Raw genomic sequence first — 16,741 nt, 5'->3', positions numbered from 1 at the left:
CTTGTCAGAGAGGAAATTGATACACAAGTGCTGTTCATCGGAATTCTCTTCTTTTTTAGTAGTTTCTAGCTATTTTTCTGCTTTACTCTGCTATTTTTGCGATGTGATCTGCAGTTCTTTGAGATGGATCGTACCAATAATGTGATGCAACCTGCTATTTTTCATTAATGGATGGCTTTGTGTTATCATTTAAAAAGGAAAAAAAAAAAGACGGTTATTGACAAGTATAAACATGAACATCATGCAGTGTGATGATTCCAAAAGCTGTAGTGTAGGTATTTTGGTCTCCTCCCCATCCTTTGTGTGTCAAACTCAACTTCGATGATAACTGTTGGGGTACGTGGTGGTTGAAATCAATAGAGTTTTTAAGAATGCTTTGGATAATGTAATAAAATCATTCTTGGGCCCACTAGGGGATAGAGGACTCCAATGAGTCAGAGGTGAGGGCCCCTCCTTGTGGATTTGCGTATTTTCAAGAATAAACTGTCCAGTACACTATGAAAGGAGAATCAAAGAGTGTAACCTCCTAGTCCGTGCGGTAAAGCAGGATTCATTTTGGAGATACTTGATATAATTTGGAGTTTTGGACTGTTTTCCAATCTTTTGCTCATGTTAGTAGAGCATTGAATACATAGGCAGATGGCTTAGCTAAAGTGGGAATTGATAGAGAAGTGTTGTTCATCGGAATTCGAAGTGTTGTTCATTGGAATTCTCTTCCTTTAGAGCTATTTTTCTGTTTTAGCCTGCTATTTTTATGATGTGATCTGCAGTTCTTTGAGACGGATCGTACCTATAATGTGATGTAAGCTGCTATTTAGCTTTAATGGATGGCCTTTCTATTATTGCTAAAAATGAAAAAAAAAAGAAGGTTATTGACAAGTACAAACATGAATATCAAGCACTAAACTACTGGAATGATTAATCGAATGATGCATTTTATAATATATAATAAAGCATTTTCTAATGATTTCTTAGTTTGTCTGACCAACATTTTAGTGCCAAAGGACAATCTATTCATGACTCAAAAACTCACCAAAATCCTCGACCAATTTTTCAAGTTCCTGTCTATTGAATTCTGAACCCAACTAAAATATTGATGCAATAAAGGAAATTGTAATTGAAATGGAAATGGAAAATATATGAGAAGAGATGTATTAAAAAAAAGTTTATCAAATGGTTAACAGTGAAAGCAAAGAGTCTATCATTATGTCAAAAAATAACATGGCATGGGAACAAGCTCAAAACCAGATTTGGTTATAAAGTTACTGTTCCAGAATATACTTACAATGAATGTACTATGTCACCCCCATTTTAGGTGCATGAGAATTCTCATTGATGATCAAGCTTGTAGATTTGGTATTATCATAAAACTTCTCTTCATCTAATGTGAAATCAAGTTGCTTCTCCACCGACTTAAAAATAGCCGTACGTTTTGATCTCAACCGGTATGGTGGAGAGGCATTGAACGCCTTCCCATTGTATAGGCCAACTTCACCATCAACATAACAAGCAGGACTCTCACATGAACTCGCATTTAAAGACCCAAAGTGTCCTTGAGTAATTTCAATTCTTTCATTTTGTTCAGGAGTACATAAGTTGTCCTGGTTTTGCAAACCATCTGTTACCCCCCTTCTAGGAGGTCCACCAGGAGTTTCCCTCTTTCTTTTTCTCAATATGGAAGGAGTATTTGGGAAGCCTGGGGTAATTTCAATTCTTTCATTTTGTTCAGGAGTATATAAATTGTCCTGGTTTTGAAAACTATCTGTGACTTCTGTTCGAGGAGGTCCGTGAGTTTCCCTCTTTCTTTTTCTCAATATGGAAGGAGTATTTGTGAAGCTCCTTGCTGCGTTCTTTAATAAAGATTCTATGCTTTGTTCGCTTGGACTAGTAACTTCAACAAATGGAGTGAAACAACTAATAGGCGACATTAATATCTTTGAGTTGTACCCAGTTAAAAAAGTGCCATTTATGGGAAGCTCACAATTTTCCAACTGAGGTGGCTCATAGCACAAATCAAAGGATGGAATCCCAGAGTACGCCAATGTTCCGATAACCTTGTTGTCTCGAGAAATTTCACCATTGTTGATGCATCCTACGGGCTGCAATATTGAGTCAGATTTATTATAGATGATATCAAATTTTGATGCCTGTGGGTTGCACTCAACGCCATCAAAATTGTTGGGTCCCCCAGCTCTTATGTTTCTTGAATTATTTGTATCAGAAAACTGTTTGGTCAAAGGCATCGACCAATTATTGCAATGTTCTTCTTCCAACTTACACAAATCAGTGCCCTGGCAAGCATGTAAAGAAACCAGGGTTTCTGAGCGAGTCTGAGCACTACCGTGCAATCCGTTATTAGAACAGACCAAAGAATTTCCACTAGCTGGTTTTGCTATATCTTTGGCACCATTTTGCGTGTCCGGCGTCTTCGGAACTGGAGGAAGTTTTCCAGTAGCCAAATAGAAATCTAACTTTTTCTTCAATGAACTGTTCCAGTGATTCTTTATTGAGTTATCAGTCCTGGAGACAAAGAGAAAGATTAGTGGTTAAGACTCAATATCAAACTTAAACTGAAATTAAAAGCATTAAGAAAAAAAATCCATGTACGCATTTCAAAAAATATTTTTGAATGTAGGCCAAATACAATCAACTTCTGCCATGGAGATGAAACCAAATTTCTGCACTTGAAGAGTAAATTGTAATACGTAAAAGAAATAGTTTTAGCTAAGGGGGAGGAACTTAGTCATCATAGCTAGGAGCTTTGTGAGGCATCTTTGTGTGTCTTGAAAGAGTATTACTAGCCACCAAAGAATTTCTCTTCCTTCAAAACGGCAAGATTTGATAACAAAATACATTTGCTCAAATAACATGATCCAGTATTCAAGCCGTTCTCTACTGTAGCATATGGTCTTAATATATCATTGGTTTGTGTTAGTGAAGGTTCATCAAATAACTGAAATTCTCCCCGATTAATCAAATAAGAAGCCACACTCAAATAGCAAATGTGCGTAGTCCTCAATCAAACATAGTTATTGTTGGATATATGTAATAAGCCTGAGGGCATAGTTGTAATTGTGCTTATCTCTCTTTTAATAAATATATTAGTGAGGGGGAGTTTCTTCCCTAACTCACTTTTTCTTCTCTAAACCTCTCTCTCAACATGGTATCCGAGCCCTAGGGTTTCTGATCCCTAGGGATCCCCTTTAGCCTCCATCTTCTCCATCCCAACACAAAAACCCTAACCCTAATCTCTCACTCTCACTTCTCTCCCTCATCTCTCTCCCTTCCTAAACCCTAACCCTGACCCAACCCAATCCCCACGCCTCTCTCTCCACCCACAACCCAAAACCCCCCCAACAGCACCCTCAACCTCACGCCTCCTCCTCTCCTCCATAACCCGCTACAGTACCTCCCCCAACCCTTTCCCTCTTCAAATCCTCCCCTCCAGCCCTCGACACCCCCACTTCCTCAAAATTAAACATAAATAAATAGACCTAACCCTATTTTTTCACTCCTCTTCTTTGTTTTCATTCTCATGTGCTGATTTCGGTCGGCTCTCTTCACTTTTTCTTCGCGGATTCTTCCCGCCTTCGGCATGTCTCCCTCTCGGTTCCTATCCGTGGCCCATCGAGCCGGACTATGAGTCATTCTATTTGATTAGTTGGTTTGTCAATCGCCTTCTTTTTCCTCTTTGTAGCGCCGCTAGTTGTTGGTATTTTTAATCTCTCGTCACTTGTTGTCCTTATGGATCCACCCGTCATTGTGGATCCCTCTCTTGGCATGACCACGGATGTCCATGCTGCCCCACCACCTTCGGCTACTTCTTCCTCGTCATTACAAGAGGCATATTCACGAGCGCAACAGTGCCTTGATGACTCATCTTCCAGCCTCCCTTCTGATAGTTTGGCTCTCGTATCTTCTGATGGTATTGGTGCCTCCAGGCCACCCATACGACGTGGCTCCTTTTCCCGGGCTCATGGGCGTGGCCGTCCTTACTGTACTCATTGCCATCGGGATGGCCACCAGATCGAGACATGCTACATGCTTCATCCTGAGCTTCGGCCTCCTCGATCAGCTCATCTCACTGCTTCTGGCCCATCTGACAGCGTGACTCCTACACCTGGTTCTACTTCAGTTGATGAGTCCTTTACTTTCACAAGGGCAGATTATGAGGAGCTGCAGCGATATAGACATAGTGCTTCACAGCACACTGCCGGGTTTGCCCAGCCAGGTAGCTCACCCACGACCTTACTCTCTAGCTCCGGGTCCTGGATTATTAACTTGGGAGCCTCCAATCACATGACTGGTAACTCTTCTCAGCTATCATCTTTTCATTCTATTCCCACCGGCTCTCAGACCATTACCCTTGCTGATGGGTCCACTTCCCCCATCACTGGTATCGGTACAATATGTCCCTCGCCTAATATTTCCTTATCATATGTACTAAGTGTCCCTAAATCTCTATTTAGTTTACTTTCTATCAGTCAATTAACGAAAAATCTTTAGTGCTCCATCTCATTATATCCATCGTATTGTGTGTTTCAGGATCATTCGACTGGGAAGACGATTAGATCGGGTCGTGAGGTGGATGGACTTTACCGCCTTGACTGCAGCCGTTCTCCTACAGCCTCGCATACCTCGGTTGACGCCTATCAGTGGCATTGCCGTCTTGGTCATCCATCTCTTCAACGCCTTCAGCAGACGTCATTTGTTCATTTTTCAGTCTCTCCGTTCCAATGCGAGTCATGTGAACTCGGGAAGCACTACCGGGTGTCCTTTCCTTCACGAGTCATTAGTCGAGTCGAGAGTCCTTTTCTCTTAGTTCATTGTGATGTATGGGGGGCCTCTAGGGTCGCATCACATAATGGATTTCGGTATTTCGTTGTTTTTACTGATGACTACTCGCGTATGACAAACTCGATCCTCAGTCGGAACGGTGTGTCTTTCTGGGTTATTCTATAACGCAGAAAGGCTACCGTTGTTATAGTCCTTGACTACGACGATGGTTTGTTTCAGCTGTGACCTTTTTTGAATCTGAAGCTTTCTTTGGTCCTTCATCTCCTCCTCTTACAAGTCCATTGGAGAATGAGGTCCCATTATTTTTTCCTTCGCTTTCTGACTCGGTTTAGGTACCCCAACAGCCTATTACGATCACAGATCCATCGCCCTCTTCATCAGTTCCAGTGACTCGACCACCAATTACCAAAGAATATCAGCGACGCGTGCAGAAAGACGGACCTCCACGTCCTTCACAAGATCCATCGCCTTTATCTGTCGAGGTCCCTACCTTGCCTACTGAGGTATCTTATCTACCCTCCTATGTTATTGCTTCTGATTCTCCTATTGTATCTCGTACTAGATCTCATTCTACTGCACATCCCATATCTCATTTTGTTTCTTATGACCGTCTGACATCTTCTTTTCAAGCCTTTGTTTCGTCCTTGTCCTCTGTTGTGTTACCAAAGTCATTACAGGAGGCTCTTCAACATCCAAGCTGGCGAGCTGCTATGGATCTAGAAATGGGTGCGCTCCGATCAAACCAGACATGGGATCTTGTTCCACTTCCTGCTGGGGCTTGACCAGTTGGTTGTCGTTGGGTATTCTCAATCAAGCATTTTCCTGATGGGACAATTGAAAAGTTGAAGGCCCGTCTGGTTGCCAAGGGTTACACTCAAACATTTGGGGTTGACTATCATGAGACATTCTCACCAGTTGAGAAGATTCCTTCAGTTCGAGTGATACTATCCATGGCAGTTAATCATGGTTGGCCTTTATATCAGCTAGACGTCAAGAATGCCTTTCTACATGTCGACCTCCAGGAGGAAGTTTATATGGAGCAGCCTCCAGGGTAAGCTGCTCAGGGGGAGATGTCTTCCTCTGTTTGTCGCCTTAGCTTGAAACAGTCTCCACGAGCATGGTTTGGTCGATTCAGTGAGGCCGTCATATGTTTTGGACTTAGACAGTGTGCAGTAGACCATTCAGTGTTCAGTCATCAATCTTCTGCAGGGTGCATCCTTTTGATTGTGTATGTTGATGACATCATCATTACAGGTAGCAACTCAGGGGGAATTAAGAGATTGAAGAGTTTCTTACAGGTAGAGTTTGCTACAAAGGGTTTGGGTCAGCTTAGATACCTTCTTGGGATAGAGGTGGCATATTCCTCTCAAGGGATATCTCTATCACTGAGAAAGTATGTATTGGACTTACTGGAAGAAATAGGGAATCTTGGAGTAAAACCTGTATCTGCGCCTATGGATCCCAATGTGAAGCTTATTCCAGAGGAAGGAGATCTGTTGGAAGATCCTGCCAGGTATAGGAGACTCGTTGGTAAGCTCATATATATCACCGGTTACTCGGCCAGATATCTCCTATGAAGTTGGAGTAGTTTGCCAGTTTATGAGTGCTCCTCGTACCTCTCACTGGAAAGCAGTAGTTCAAATTCTCCGCTATTTGGAAGGGGCACCAGGGAAAGGACTACTATTCAAGAAAAATGGACATGTCAGGGTGGAAGGCTATTGTGATGCAGATTGGGCAGGATCTTCAGCAGATAGGAGATTGACCACGGGCTACTGCACATTTGTTGGGGGCAATCTAGTGTCATGGAAAAGTAAGAAACAAGAAGTTGTTTCGAAGTCTAGTGCCTAGGCAGAATACCGAGCTATGTCCCATATGAGTAGGGAGCTTCTTTGGTTACGTTCCCTCATGACAGAGATTGGTTTTCCTTCTTCTTTATTATGATAATAAAGCTGCGATTCACATAGCCACCAATCCCGTCTTCCATGAGAGAACCAAGCATATAGAGGTTGATTGCCATTTTATTCGCCAGAGAATCCATAAGGGCGAGATACATGTTTCTTTTACTCGATTTGTGGACCAGTTAGTAGATATTTTCATAAAACCCTTGCCTAAGTCAAAGTTGAATGATATTTGTAGCAAGCTAGGAATGTATAATATCTACATTCCAGCTTGAGGGGGAGTGTTGGATATATATAATAAGCCTGAGGGCATAGTTGTAATTGTTCTTATCTCTCTTTTAATAAATATATTAGTGAGGGGGAGTTTCTTCTCTAACTCACTTTTTCTTCTCTAAACCTCTCTCTCAACAGTTAACATAACTATTTACACTGGAAAATAGAACGTAGCAACATAGGAAGAGAAAATTCAAATATAGCTTAGTTAGGACTGCCAGATTGAAATTCATAGAGAACAAAATTCAACACGGAAACAATGTCTATTTGGGGTATTCTTCTAACAGAACCTGTCAAATTCAGAGCCTAGGCCTTTCACCAAATATATATTCAATGGTTTAAAGCTAGGTTGGCAGAGCGGGAATCGAAAGCGGGAATCGAAACCGGAATCGAAAGCAGGAATCGAAGGCTCCCAGGGAAGAATCATGCTTCCTTGGTTTAAAGTTTTACCAATTTACCATACACGAGAGAAACTTTGGGTATGTAGTATGTTGAAGAAGAATCCATTAACGACAAAGATTGAAGCAACTACTCAAATTTTGAACTAACCCAATAGTAAATATATTATGAAATAATTATATCACATTATAAAATTATAACCTGTACCTTCCAGGCAAAACCTTAGCAATTTCTGCCCACTTATTCCCATGCATTTGGTGGGCATGCATAAGTGCAAGTTCCTCCTCCAATGTCCAAGCATCTTTCTTTATAATTGGGTTCAAGTGATTGTGCCACCTGAAAATTTGTTTCCAGCTTCAGTTTTTCACATGAAAATAGGGAATGAGCTTATATGACCATTTACTAATGAAAATAAAACCGTTGGGATTTGATGATGAACAGAAAGAAACTGAAAAAAGGTGTACTTAACTATTCTTATAGTGTACAGTTAGAAGGGTAACAACATAGAACCATAAATCCATTTCAAAAAGATTCGGAAATATTCCTGTGATACCAAAGGATTCATGGAGATATTTTTTGAAAGGTAACGGAAATAATTTATTAGAAAAGAAAAGATAAAACTTACAGGAGCAGAGATTGCTCCAAAACCAGACCATTCCTACGAACACCTTGAAGGATGAATGGAATTATAGATAGAAATACTAGTGCTGTAATGTATTGCATTGTGTTCACACACACACACACACACACACACACACACACACACACACACACACACACACACACACACATATAGTTATATTTAGATAGTTTATTTCCTTATATTTCTTTGTTTCCCTTCATTAAGATAAACAAAGCAAGACCATTCCTACGAATAGCTTGAAGGTATATTTAGTTGTATTTTGATAGTTTATTTCCTATTATTTCTTTGTTTCCCTTCCTTAAGGGTATTTCAGTTATTTGTAATAAGCTAGTCTTTATATAGCAAAGGAGCCCATTTCCTCCTTTTACCAGAAACTCTTTATTGTTTTCCATATCTTCTTCTCTCCACTTCATTATTTGCTTGATTGCCTTGATTCCATCTATCATCATGGTATTAGATGTAGTCCAAAACTAAAGATTTCTGTTTCTATTTTGTGTTTATCAATTCCAAGAAGAGTTGTTTGATTTTTTTTTTATGCGAGCGAATGGGAGAAGGATGTTTTTAATCTAATCATCATCGTCCCTTGATCATAATCAGTTGGGTTGTGATTTATTTCTGAGATCTTACAAGGGTTAGTAAGAGTTTTGCCTATCTTTCGGGTAGAAATATACAATTTCATCGAAATGTTTAGCGGCTTTCTAGTTTTTAATCATCTATTTTGTCACCCTAACATGCACTCAAATTTTTCTCCATGTCCAAGCTATTTTCACAGCTGAAATTTCCTTTCTGGGAAAAGAATGGGTGTCACCCTTGATATTCCTATTTTGTCCACAATTTTTCTAATATCTCCAATATTTGGAGTCATTTGCAGGTTGTTTGTTGGGGATTTTCCATTCCCCACCCACCCCCGGCGGCTCAAATTTTGGTGATTTGGATGTGTTTCTTTGTTATTTGACTCTACTTTGTCATTGTTTTTCACAGAAACATATTGTCCCAGTTTTTCCCTTTTTAGATTTCTCTAATTTTTAGAGTCATTTTCAGGTTTTTTGTTGGGGTTTACATTTCTTCAGCCCCCCTTGGAATGGATCATATCCTTGGCTCAATTTTTTGTGATTTGGATGGGCATTTTTTTTATTATTTGACTCTTCTTTGTCACTATTTTTAACAGAAACATATTATGAGCCTCATATCTTTTTCTATTTCTGCGGGCTGTGTTTTGGGTGATTGTTGTTAGCCACCATCACTTGTCGGTCTTGAAAATCAGTTTATTTTTCTTCCTTTGAACTGCTTGTCTTTTTTCACAAGTTTTTTTTCTTTCTTCATGACTTGCAAAACTGTAGATCTATACAAGTCTATTGCTTCTAAAAAGAACCCCATATCGAGTACGCCCATTTATGGTTTTAAATTTCCCCAAAATTTCCCCGAAATGACTGAAATGTAGGACATGTGACGGACACGAGTAAACCCAATACCATGTTAAACAACACAAAAGATATATAAAGAAAAGACGAATACTAAACTATATTTAACTACGAAGATGGAATTGTTAACAAGACTAGTATTCTTAAAAATATAAATGCAAATATGTTACACTACCAAGAAAAGAACACAATGGCTAATTCAAAGAGAGTGACATATGTTGATATATGAAAATCATATTCGAAGAGAGTGAAAGTATTGCATCATGTCGGAAATGACAAGTTAAACCTCTACAAGTATCTAGGTGCCAAAGAGTAAAGAGGGTTAACAATGAATTGATAATCAAGAGACAATATTACAAAAAAATAGATCTGTAACTTTGAAAATTGAGGACTAGATAGTTGACTAATAAAAAATCATTAACTTAAAACTATTCACCTCTTACAATTCAAACAAGTTCACCAGATCACTGCTCAAAAACCCTATCATCCTTAGTATTGTAATATCAATGTTCTAAAAGAAAGAAAAAGAAAAAAAAAAGAGAGATGCAATGAAAATTTGAAAAGCACGACCAGAATTCATTCCAAATGTTCCTTTATGGGTTGTTTTGTTGACATCAAAACTTGGAAAAGGATTTTTTCAACTTTTGCCTACTATCTAACATTTGGTTTTGCCTAGAAAAAATTCGATGGAAAAAAATTTTCATCTGGAAAAAGAGCCCTTTTTCCTCCAAAAATTTACCAGCAAGATGAAATATTTCTTTTTCGAGTCCAACAGGAAAATTTTCATTCATCCGCTACATGACCAAATAGCACTGTAGTATCATCCAAGCGAGGTCGTAGGGACCCAGCACTAATAGATGTATAAATGACAGATCGCCAAAATCTCCGACCTCTCCGAGTCCCCCTCGGGAGGCCACCGAGCTCCTTCCTGTCTGCTCACTGCACCAATGCCCATCCTCTCTCTGCCTCACACACAGGTGCGCCCAACAAGTCAGTAGTATTGCCAGGATTCTCCTGCTGACGCCATCACAAAAAAACCAACTTGAAATTTTCAGTTTGCAACCCCGTTGTGGGATTCGGAGAAATTCAAGAAATTCCTATTGGAAACGCCCTTTTCATTCAATAGCATCATTGGAATCTACAAGTGACATTTTGAATTCAAAAATTAAGCCCTTGAAGACCATCAATCACGTCGAAAGCAGCTCCAATTGGAAGAAGGTTTTCGCACCGAGATTATATTACTTTTCAAGGAGCCATTGCGACTCTTTTGGCAGCAATTGAAGGTTCAGAACAAGATAGATAGACTTGGCGGGAGTGCTTGACCAATTTGCAGTCGTGAAGAAAGGTTTGTAGATGTGAGAAGTAGGAAGAAGAAGATGATGTGGTGGTTGACGACGAAGAAAACGAGAAAAAAAATTGTTTCAACAAAAAGTAATTTCTTGGAAAGTGGTGGAAAAGGAAAGGAAAAGACGATTCGAATTTTTTTTCTTGTCAATCAAACAATCACTTACATCCAGATCCATGTACCAATAAGGAAATATGAGTGACATTTCCAACAAAATCAAAACCGTAAGGAAATATTTGAATAGTAAATAATATCGGCACACAAGATTACCTCTCCCGACATTGTTTCCCAATGCGACCTGACAAAGACTTTGATATAACAGACCACTTTGCAGGGCCATACTTTGATACCAGTTCAATGATTTTATCATCTTCCTGTTAACCAGATGAAAATAGAAAAAATGACTTAAATCACAATTATGCTAGAACTGTTTTTACTTAATAGACATGCATAAAAAGGAGGAAAGTTAGCACTAAACCTCTGGGGTCCATGGACCCTTAATAAGTTCTGGATTAAGAACTTTTTGCCATCGATGCAAACATTGAACTTCTGATCTATCTGGGAAATATTCAGCTGCATATGGACAAATAATCAATTATAGGAAACACCCCCAGTCCAAACACAAATTTATGCGAAAATTTCTGTATTATGCTGGAAAAAATAGCTGTGATTGGTGGAAGACAATCATTTAGCTAGCTGTAGGATAGTGAAAAATCGACGGTACTAATTCACAGATTCATGATTATTACAGGAAAAACAAAATCAAGATCATGCCAAATTATATCGATCACAAAACTTTATGATTACTAATTAACTACACATAAAAACTCTCTTGCTACATTATAAGCCTAAAAAGGATTGGGTCAGTAGCTCAATGATGGAGGCTTTTGGTTCTCAACCTCAAGGTCGCAGGTTCGATCCCAGCTTACCAAACAAAACAAAAAAAAATACATTATAAGCCTAAAAACTATATCATGCTAGATAGTATAATGAAAATTTTTGTGTTCCGAAATTCTAAGGGCATTCAATATCAGACTCATGTTTCTACATTGGCACTTTCCTACTTCAGTACTTCTTAAATATTTGACTTTTCCAAAGGATATTGATTAGCTATCTTGGCATGGAAATACAACCCACACCCTTTTCAGTTTATTTCTTATTTCATTCCGTTCCTGGAATAGGACTAATTGTGTCAAGAAATACATGAAGAAACTTGTCAACAATATGTTGGCAGCTTTTATCTGGAAAGCTTGCCAAAATACAAACCCCTCTGTTTTTTTTCCGCGTAAAAGTACTTTTAGTGATTTTCCCTATTTCCTAGAACCCTAGTCGTGATTATGAATGCAATAGGCCGACTAACTAAGAGTTCAATCATCGTTAATATCTGGCTTGCAAGCTTAGCATCTTGTCTAGTGTTTAGGGGTTCAGATCTCACACAATCCTCTTTAACTCTGCACTGACTTAGATAGGAAAACTGGTAAATCTTTAAAATATGTTCCCTGTCAAGGCTACCTTTTTTTTATTATACTAACCAAAAGATTTATCCACATCTTTATACACAAGAGAGAACAGTTTACAAGGTCGACACCATTTTGCAATAGTTTTCAGAAGCTGTAAGATGCAAAAAGGGTCCTCAGTATTTCCTTTAAACTTGTGTACATCCAAAATTAGGCGAATTTCCCCTGAATTTTACCTTACAAACCCACTACATTTGAAATTGAGCAATTTTGGCTAAAAAGTACAGAATTTTCCAATGCTGATACATAATGCCATCATCTCATCAATTGTACTTTGGAGATAACTATTTGTTGTTTCTTCCCCTCTTGTTCTTCAATCCAAGGTGCCCTCACACTTCTTTTTCCCCCCATGCCACAAGCTGCTTCTACCACATCTTAAGTTAACAAAATCACTTTCACATTAATCAATTACTCTATTTTATCCAACTACAATATTATATTTTCCCATTTTACAATCCAAAATAAGTTAGCATTCCTTTGTTCTGATATTGGCACTCCTGTCATTATTTACTTTTCGCTGTTACAACTGAAAAAATATCAACATCCAATTAGAGAACTTCAAAACATAGGAACGCTGATTTCAAAACACCATTAAAAAAAAAACCGCTGATATCGAAACAAAAGAAATGTGGATAACATCTTTCAATAAGTTTACCCTCCACTTAATGAATGTTGGAAATTGCTGCTTCCTCACTTCAACTCTTCTACTTTCCACAACAAAGATTTTGATTGGATATGTTAATCTAGAAAATAGCATGGTTACATTTCTACCCTAGAATGAGTTTCTTATAATATTCAGGAATTTATAAACATGTCCTCGTGCATCTGTTAGCATACTCCTATATTTCAGAAAAAGTAGCGACTCACTTTATTCATTTAACAACCAAGAGAAAGTAAATTTCAATTTCAAGATAGCTAGGCACCACTGTTTTTCAGTCACAAAACTTTACGAACTCTATATTGTGTGACATCACATATTAATTTATCATGCCATCTTGTAACCATAAAGCATTTGAACATTGTTTTTTAAAATTACACATCAAACAACATGGTTACCATTCTTTAAAATTTCAGACCTATTCACAAAAGCTTAGTACAAGAAGAATAGAGTATATGTCTTACAAGGTGGAGTTATTTGGTATATAAGCTCTAGCTTGAGGGGGAGTGTTAACGTATACGAGTGTGTTTAAAGGTAATGATGGGAATTATTGTCCTTTATCATTCTTTTATTAGTAATAAAAAAGAAAGGGTCAATGGGGGTGGACGATACTTTTCTCTCCCCTATTGACGCCTACTTCATCCTCCATCTCTTTATTCCTTCCTCTTTCTTCCTTCTCCTAGCGTCCTTCTTTCTCTTTCATCTTCAACCATTTTTACACCTATATTTGACGGTGATCTTGTTGATCGCTCAGCTAACCAAACGCATCCTCCATGACCCATCATTCTTCGGATCAATTACACAGGTACAACACATGGGATTAAGCTCTCTAGTATACTACCCTTCTGTAACAACTAATTCACTTTCCTATATAGCTCTTGTAAAGACCCAGCCCAAACGGGCCTAGAAAGTTAATAACCTTAGGAGCTGTTCACTTGCCTTCCCGCCCCCTTGAAAAGAAGAGAAAGTGCGTTTTTTTTCCCGCGAGACCCTCTTTGTCGCTGTTCGGAAGTCTTCTCGAGAAACAAACAAATACCCACGTGTAAATTGAAAAGAATGATGTGGAAATATTATTTTCTCGCCAAAACGAGATTTGGTTTCCGACCAAAAACACGGGATTTCTTTTCTTTTCCTTCGAGGGAAAAAAGCTCGGGCTCTCTTTTTTCACAACTCCATGCGAAGGAGAAAAATCCTAGCCACGTAACTTCGTCTTCTCCGGTGAGAAGCTCCCTCCGGCGTCCTCATAACTTCGTCTACGACAACGTTGGTCTCTCTCCCTCACCTCACTCTCTATTTCTCTCTCCTGCCCCTCTCTCTTTCACAAATCTTTTTTTTTTGTCTCTGGCAAGCTATATCTCTCACTCTTTGTCTCTTCATATCTCTTTCTCTCTCTGTGTGTTTGTTTCAGCAACTTTTATTTTGGGTTTTCTTCAAAGTGGGTTTCTGATCTTGTGTTTTAGTTTGTTCTTGATGTTTATTTTCCACTAGGGTTTCTGATCCATGGTTTCTGATGCAAAAGGGCTTCTGATTTTCGGATTATGTTGAGTTATTGTCCTTGTTCTTGCAAAAGGGTTTCGGATCTATGGATTTGGGATTTTTTTGGGGTTTTTGCTGCAAATAGGGTTTTTTTTTAATCTGACTCCTCTGGTGGGGATAGCCTGGGAACAGTGGGGAATTGGATGGATTGAAAAGTGGATATTCTCCACCAAATGCTTGATAGGATCTTAAACAGAAGCTGCTTCGTCTCTTGTAGTCGAAGGATTTTATTTTTGCTATCCGGGAGATTTGAACTCGAAACCTTTGGCTTTGATACCATGTTAACTTACCAACTTATCCAAAAGCTTAGGCTATTGGAGAAAGACGTTGTTTATCTTTTATACTTTAACACTCCCCCGCACGTGTGGCCCACTTGGCAAACACCTGGCACATGTGGTCCCACTTTGGGCCGACCATCGCATGTGGATTTTTGCTATCCGGGAGGTTTGAACTCGAGAACTTTGGCTGTGATACCATGTTAACTTACCAACTTCTCCAAAAGCTTAAGCTTTAGGAGAAGTTGGTAAGTTAACAAAAGGTACAATATCCGGTGGTGGATCTCCTATCTGCAGGAGATCCTGCCCAGTCTGCATCACTAAATCCTTCCAACCTGATATGCCCATGCCTCTTGAATAGGAGGCCTTTCCCTGGTGCCCCTTTCAAGTAGCGAAATAATCTTAATCACTACTGCCAGGTGGGAAGTACGGGGTGAGCTCATATGTTGGCTAACAACACCAACATCATATGATATATCTAGACGAGTGACTGTAAGATATATGAGCTTACCCACTAGCCTTCTTTTGGAAGAAGTTTCACATTTGGGTCCATAGGAAGGCAGGTTTCACTCCAAGGTAACATGTCTCAAGAAGATCCAACACATATTTTCGCCGCGAGAGAGAGAGATACCTCTAGTAGAATGGGCAACCTCAATGCCAAGAAAGTATCTAAGACGTCCCAGATCTTTAGTTGAGAACTCTTTCTGCAAGAATGTCTTCAGTTTGTGTATCCCCGCTGAATCACTGCCTGTAATGATAATGTCATCAACATACACTATAAATAGAACACAACCAGCACCCGACTGATAACTGAAGACAGAGTGATCAGCAACACATTGCTTCATGCCAAAGCGCATGATAGCATTGCTAAACCGGCCAAACCAAGCTCTAGGGGACTGCTTCAGGTCATATATAGATCGCCGCAACCGACACATTGAGGAGGACATCTCCCCCTGAGCAACATACCCACGAGGTTGCTCCATATACACCTCCTCAATAAGCTCTCCATGTAAGAAGGCATTCTTCACATCTAACTGAAGTAGGGGCCAGCCGTTGTTAACTGCAAGTGAGAAACCCTGACAGATGGTATTTTGGCAACCGGGGAAAATGTCTCATGGTAATCAACTCCAAAGGTTTGAGTATAACCTTTGGCAACTAGGCACGCCTTAAGGCGCTCAATTGTCCCGTCAGGTAAGTGTTTGACAGCATAAACCCAGCGGCAACAGACGGGCCGAGCTCCAGGTGGAAGGGGAACCAAATCCCATGTATGATTGGCCTGAAGGGCCTCCATCTCAAGGTCCATAGCTGCACGCCAACCAGGATGATCAAGAGCAGAAACAGAAGACAAAGAATATACGAAACTCTGAAACATAGGGGTAGAGAGTCATAGAAAACAACTGAGGAAATAGGATGAGCAATACTATGAGAACGAGTACACGAGGCAATGGGAGAATCTGCAGGTACCTGAGAAGAGATAGTCGTGATCTCCGGCTGAGATGTCGATGGCGTAGGAGGAGGCCGATGGGCTGTAGACTTCGACTTGCGTTGATATGTCTTCGTAGGAGCTGGAGGAGGAGCCTCTGGAGCCTGTAATGAAGAGGAGGGCTCATAAACAATGCTAGACGGAGGAACCGGCAAATGAGGAGTTGAGGACGGAGAAGGTATGCAAGACTCAAGGACCGGCAAAGGAGGAGACGGGGAAGGAGAAGGTATGGGGTCTGGAAGAGCTAGACGAGGAAGCGGGATGTCCGAATCAAGAACTGCGAGACGATTCCCATGAGGAGTGATAAAGTAAGACTCGAACTAAAAAAAGTGACATCAGCAGAGGCAAATGACCTACGTAAGCGAGGACTGTAACATCGATAACCTTTCTGGGTTCGAGAATACCCAAGAAAGAGACATCGCTCAGCACGAGGGTCCAATTTATCTAATCCAGGGCCGAGGTTGTGGACAAAGCACACACAACCAAAGACCCGAGG

The 16,741-nt window shown here is 39.8% G+C and overlaps 1 protein-coding gene across 1 annotated transcript in view; it reads right to left on the bottom strand.

Annotated features, from left to right (window-relative positions):
• Positions 1-16,741, bottom strand: part of LOC143880148 (transcription factor MYB3R-3-like) — a 43,973-nt gene that overhangs the window by 12,395 nt on the left and 14,837 nt on the right. Inside the window, exons 5-8 of the mRNA XM_077382920.1 lie at positions 11,255-11,349; positions 11,047-11,150; positions 7,575-7,703; positions 1,286-2,520 (exon numbers count right to left, since the gene is read on the bottom strand). Coding sequence (XP_077239035.1) covers positions 1,296-2,520; positions 7,575-7,703; positions 11,047-11,150; positions 11,255-11,349 — 1,553 coding nt within the window. The 3' untranslated portion in view covers positions 1,286-1,295. The remainder of the gene's footprint in view (positions 1-1,285; positions 2,521-7,574; positions 7,704-11,046; positions 11,151-11,254; positions 11,350-16,741) is intronic.

This window comes from Tasmannia lanceolata, unplaced genomic scaffold, assembly GCF_043159265.1.
Source record: "Tasmannia lanceolata isolate RefF3 unplaced genomic scaffold, GAP_Taslan_0.1 ptg000006l, whole genome shotgun sequence".
Lineage (NCBI taxonomy): Eukaryota > Viridiplantae > Streptophyta > Magnoliopsida > Canellales > Winteraceae > Tasmannia > Tasmannia lanceolata.
The sequence above is the reverse complement of the archived record's forward strand: the minus strand, read 5'-3'. Positions and strand labels throughout refer to the sequence as shown.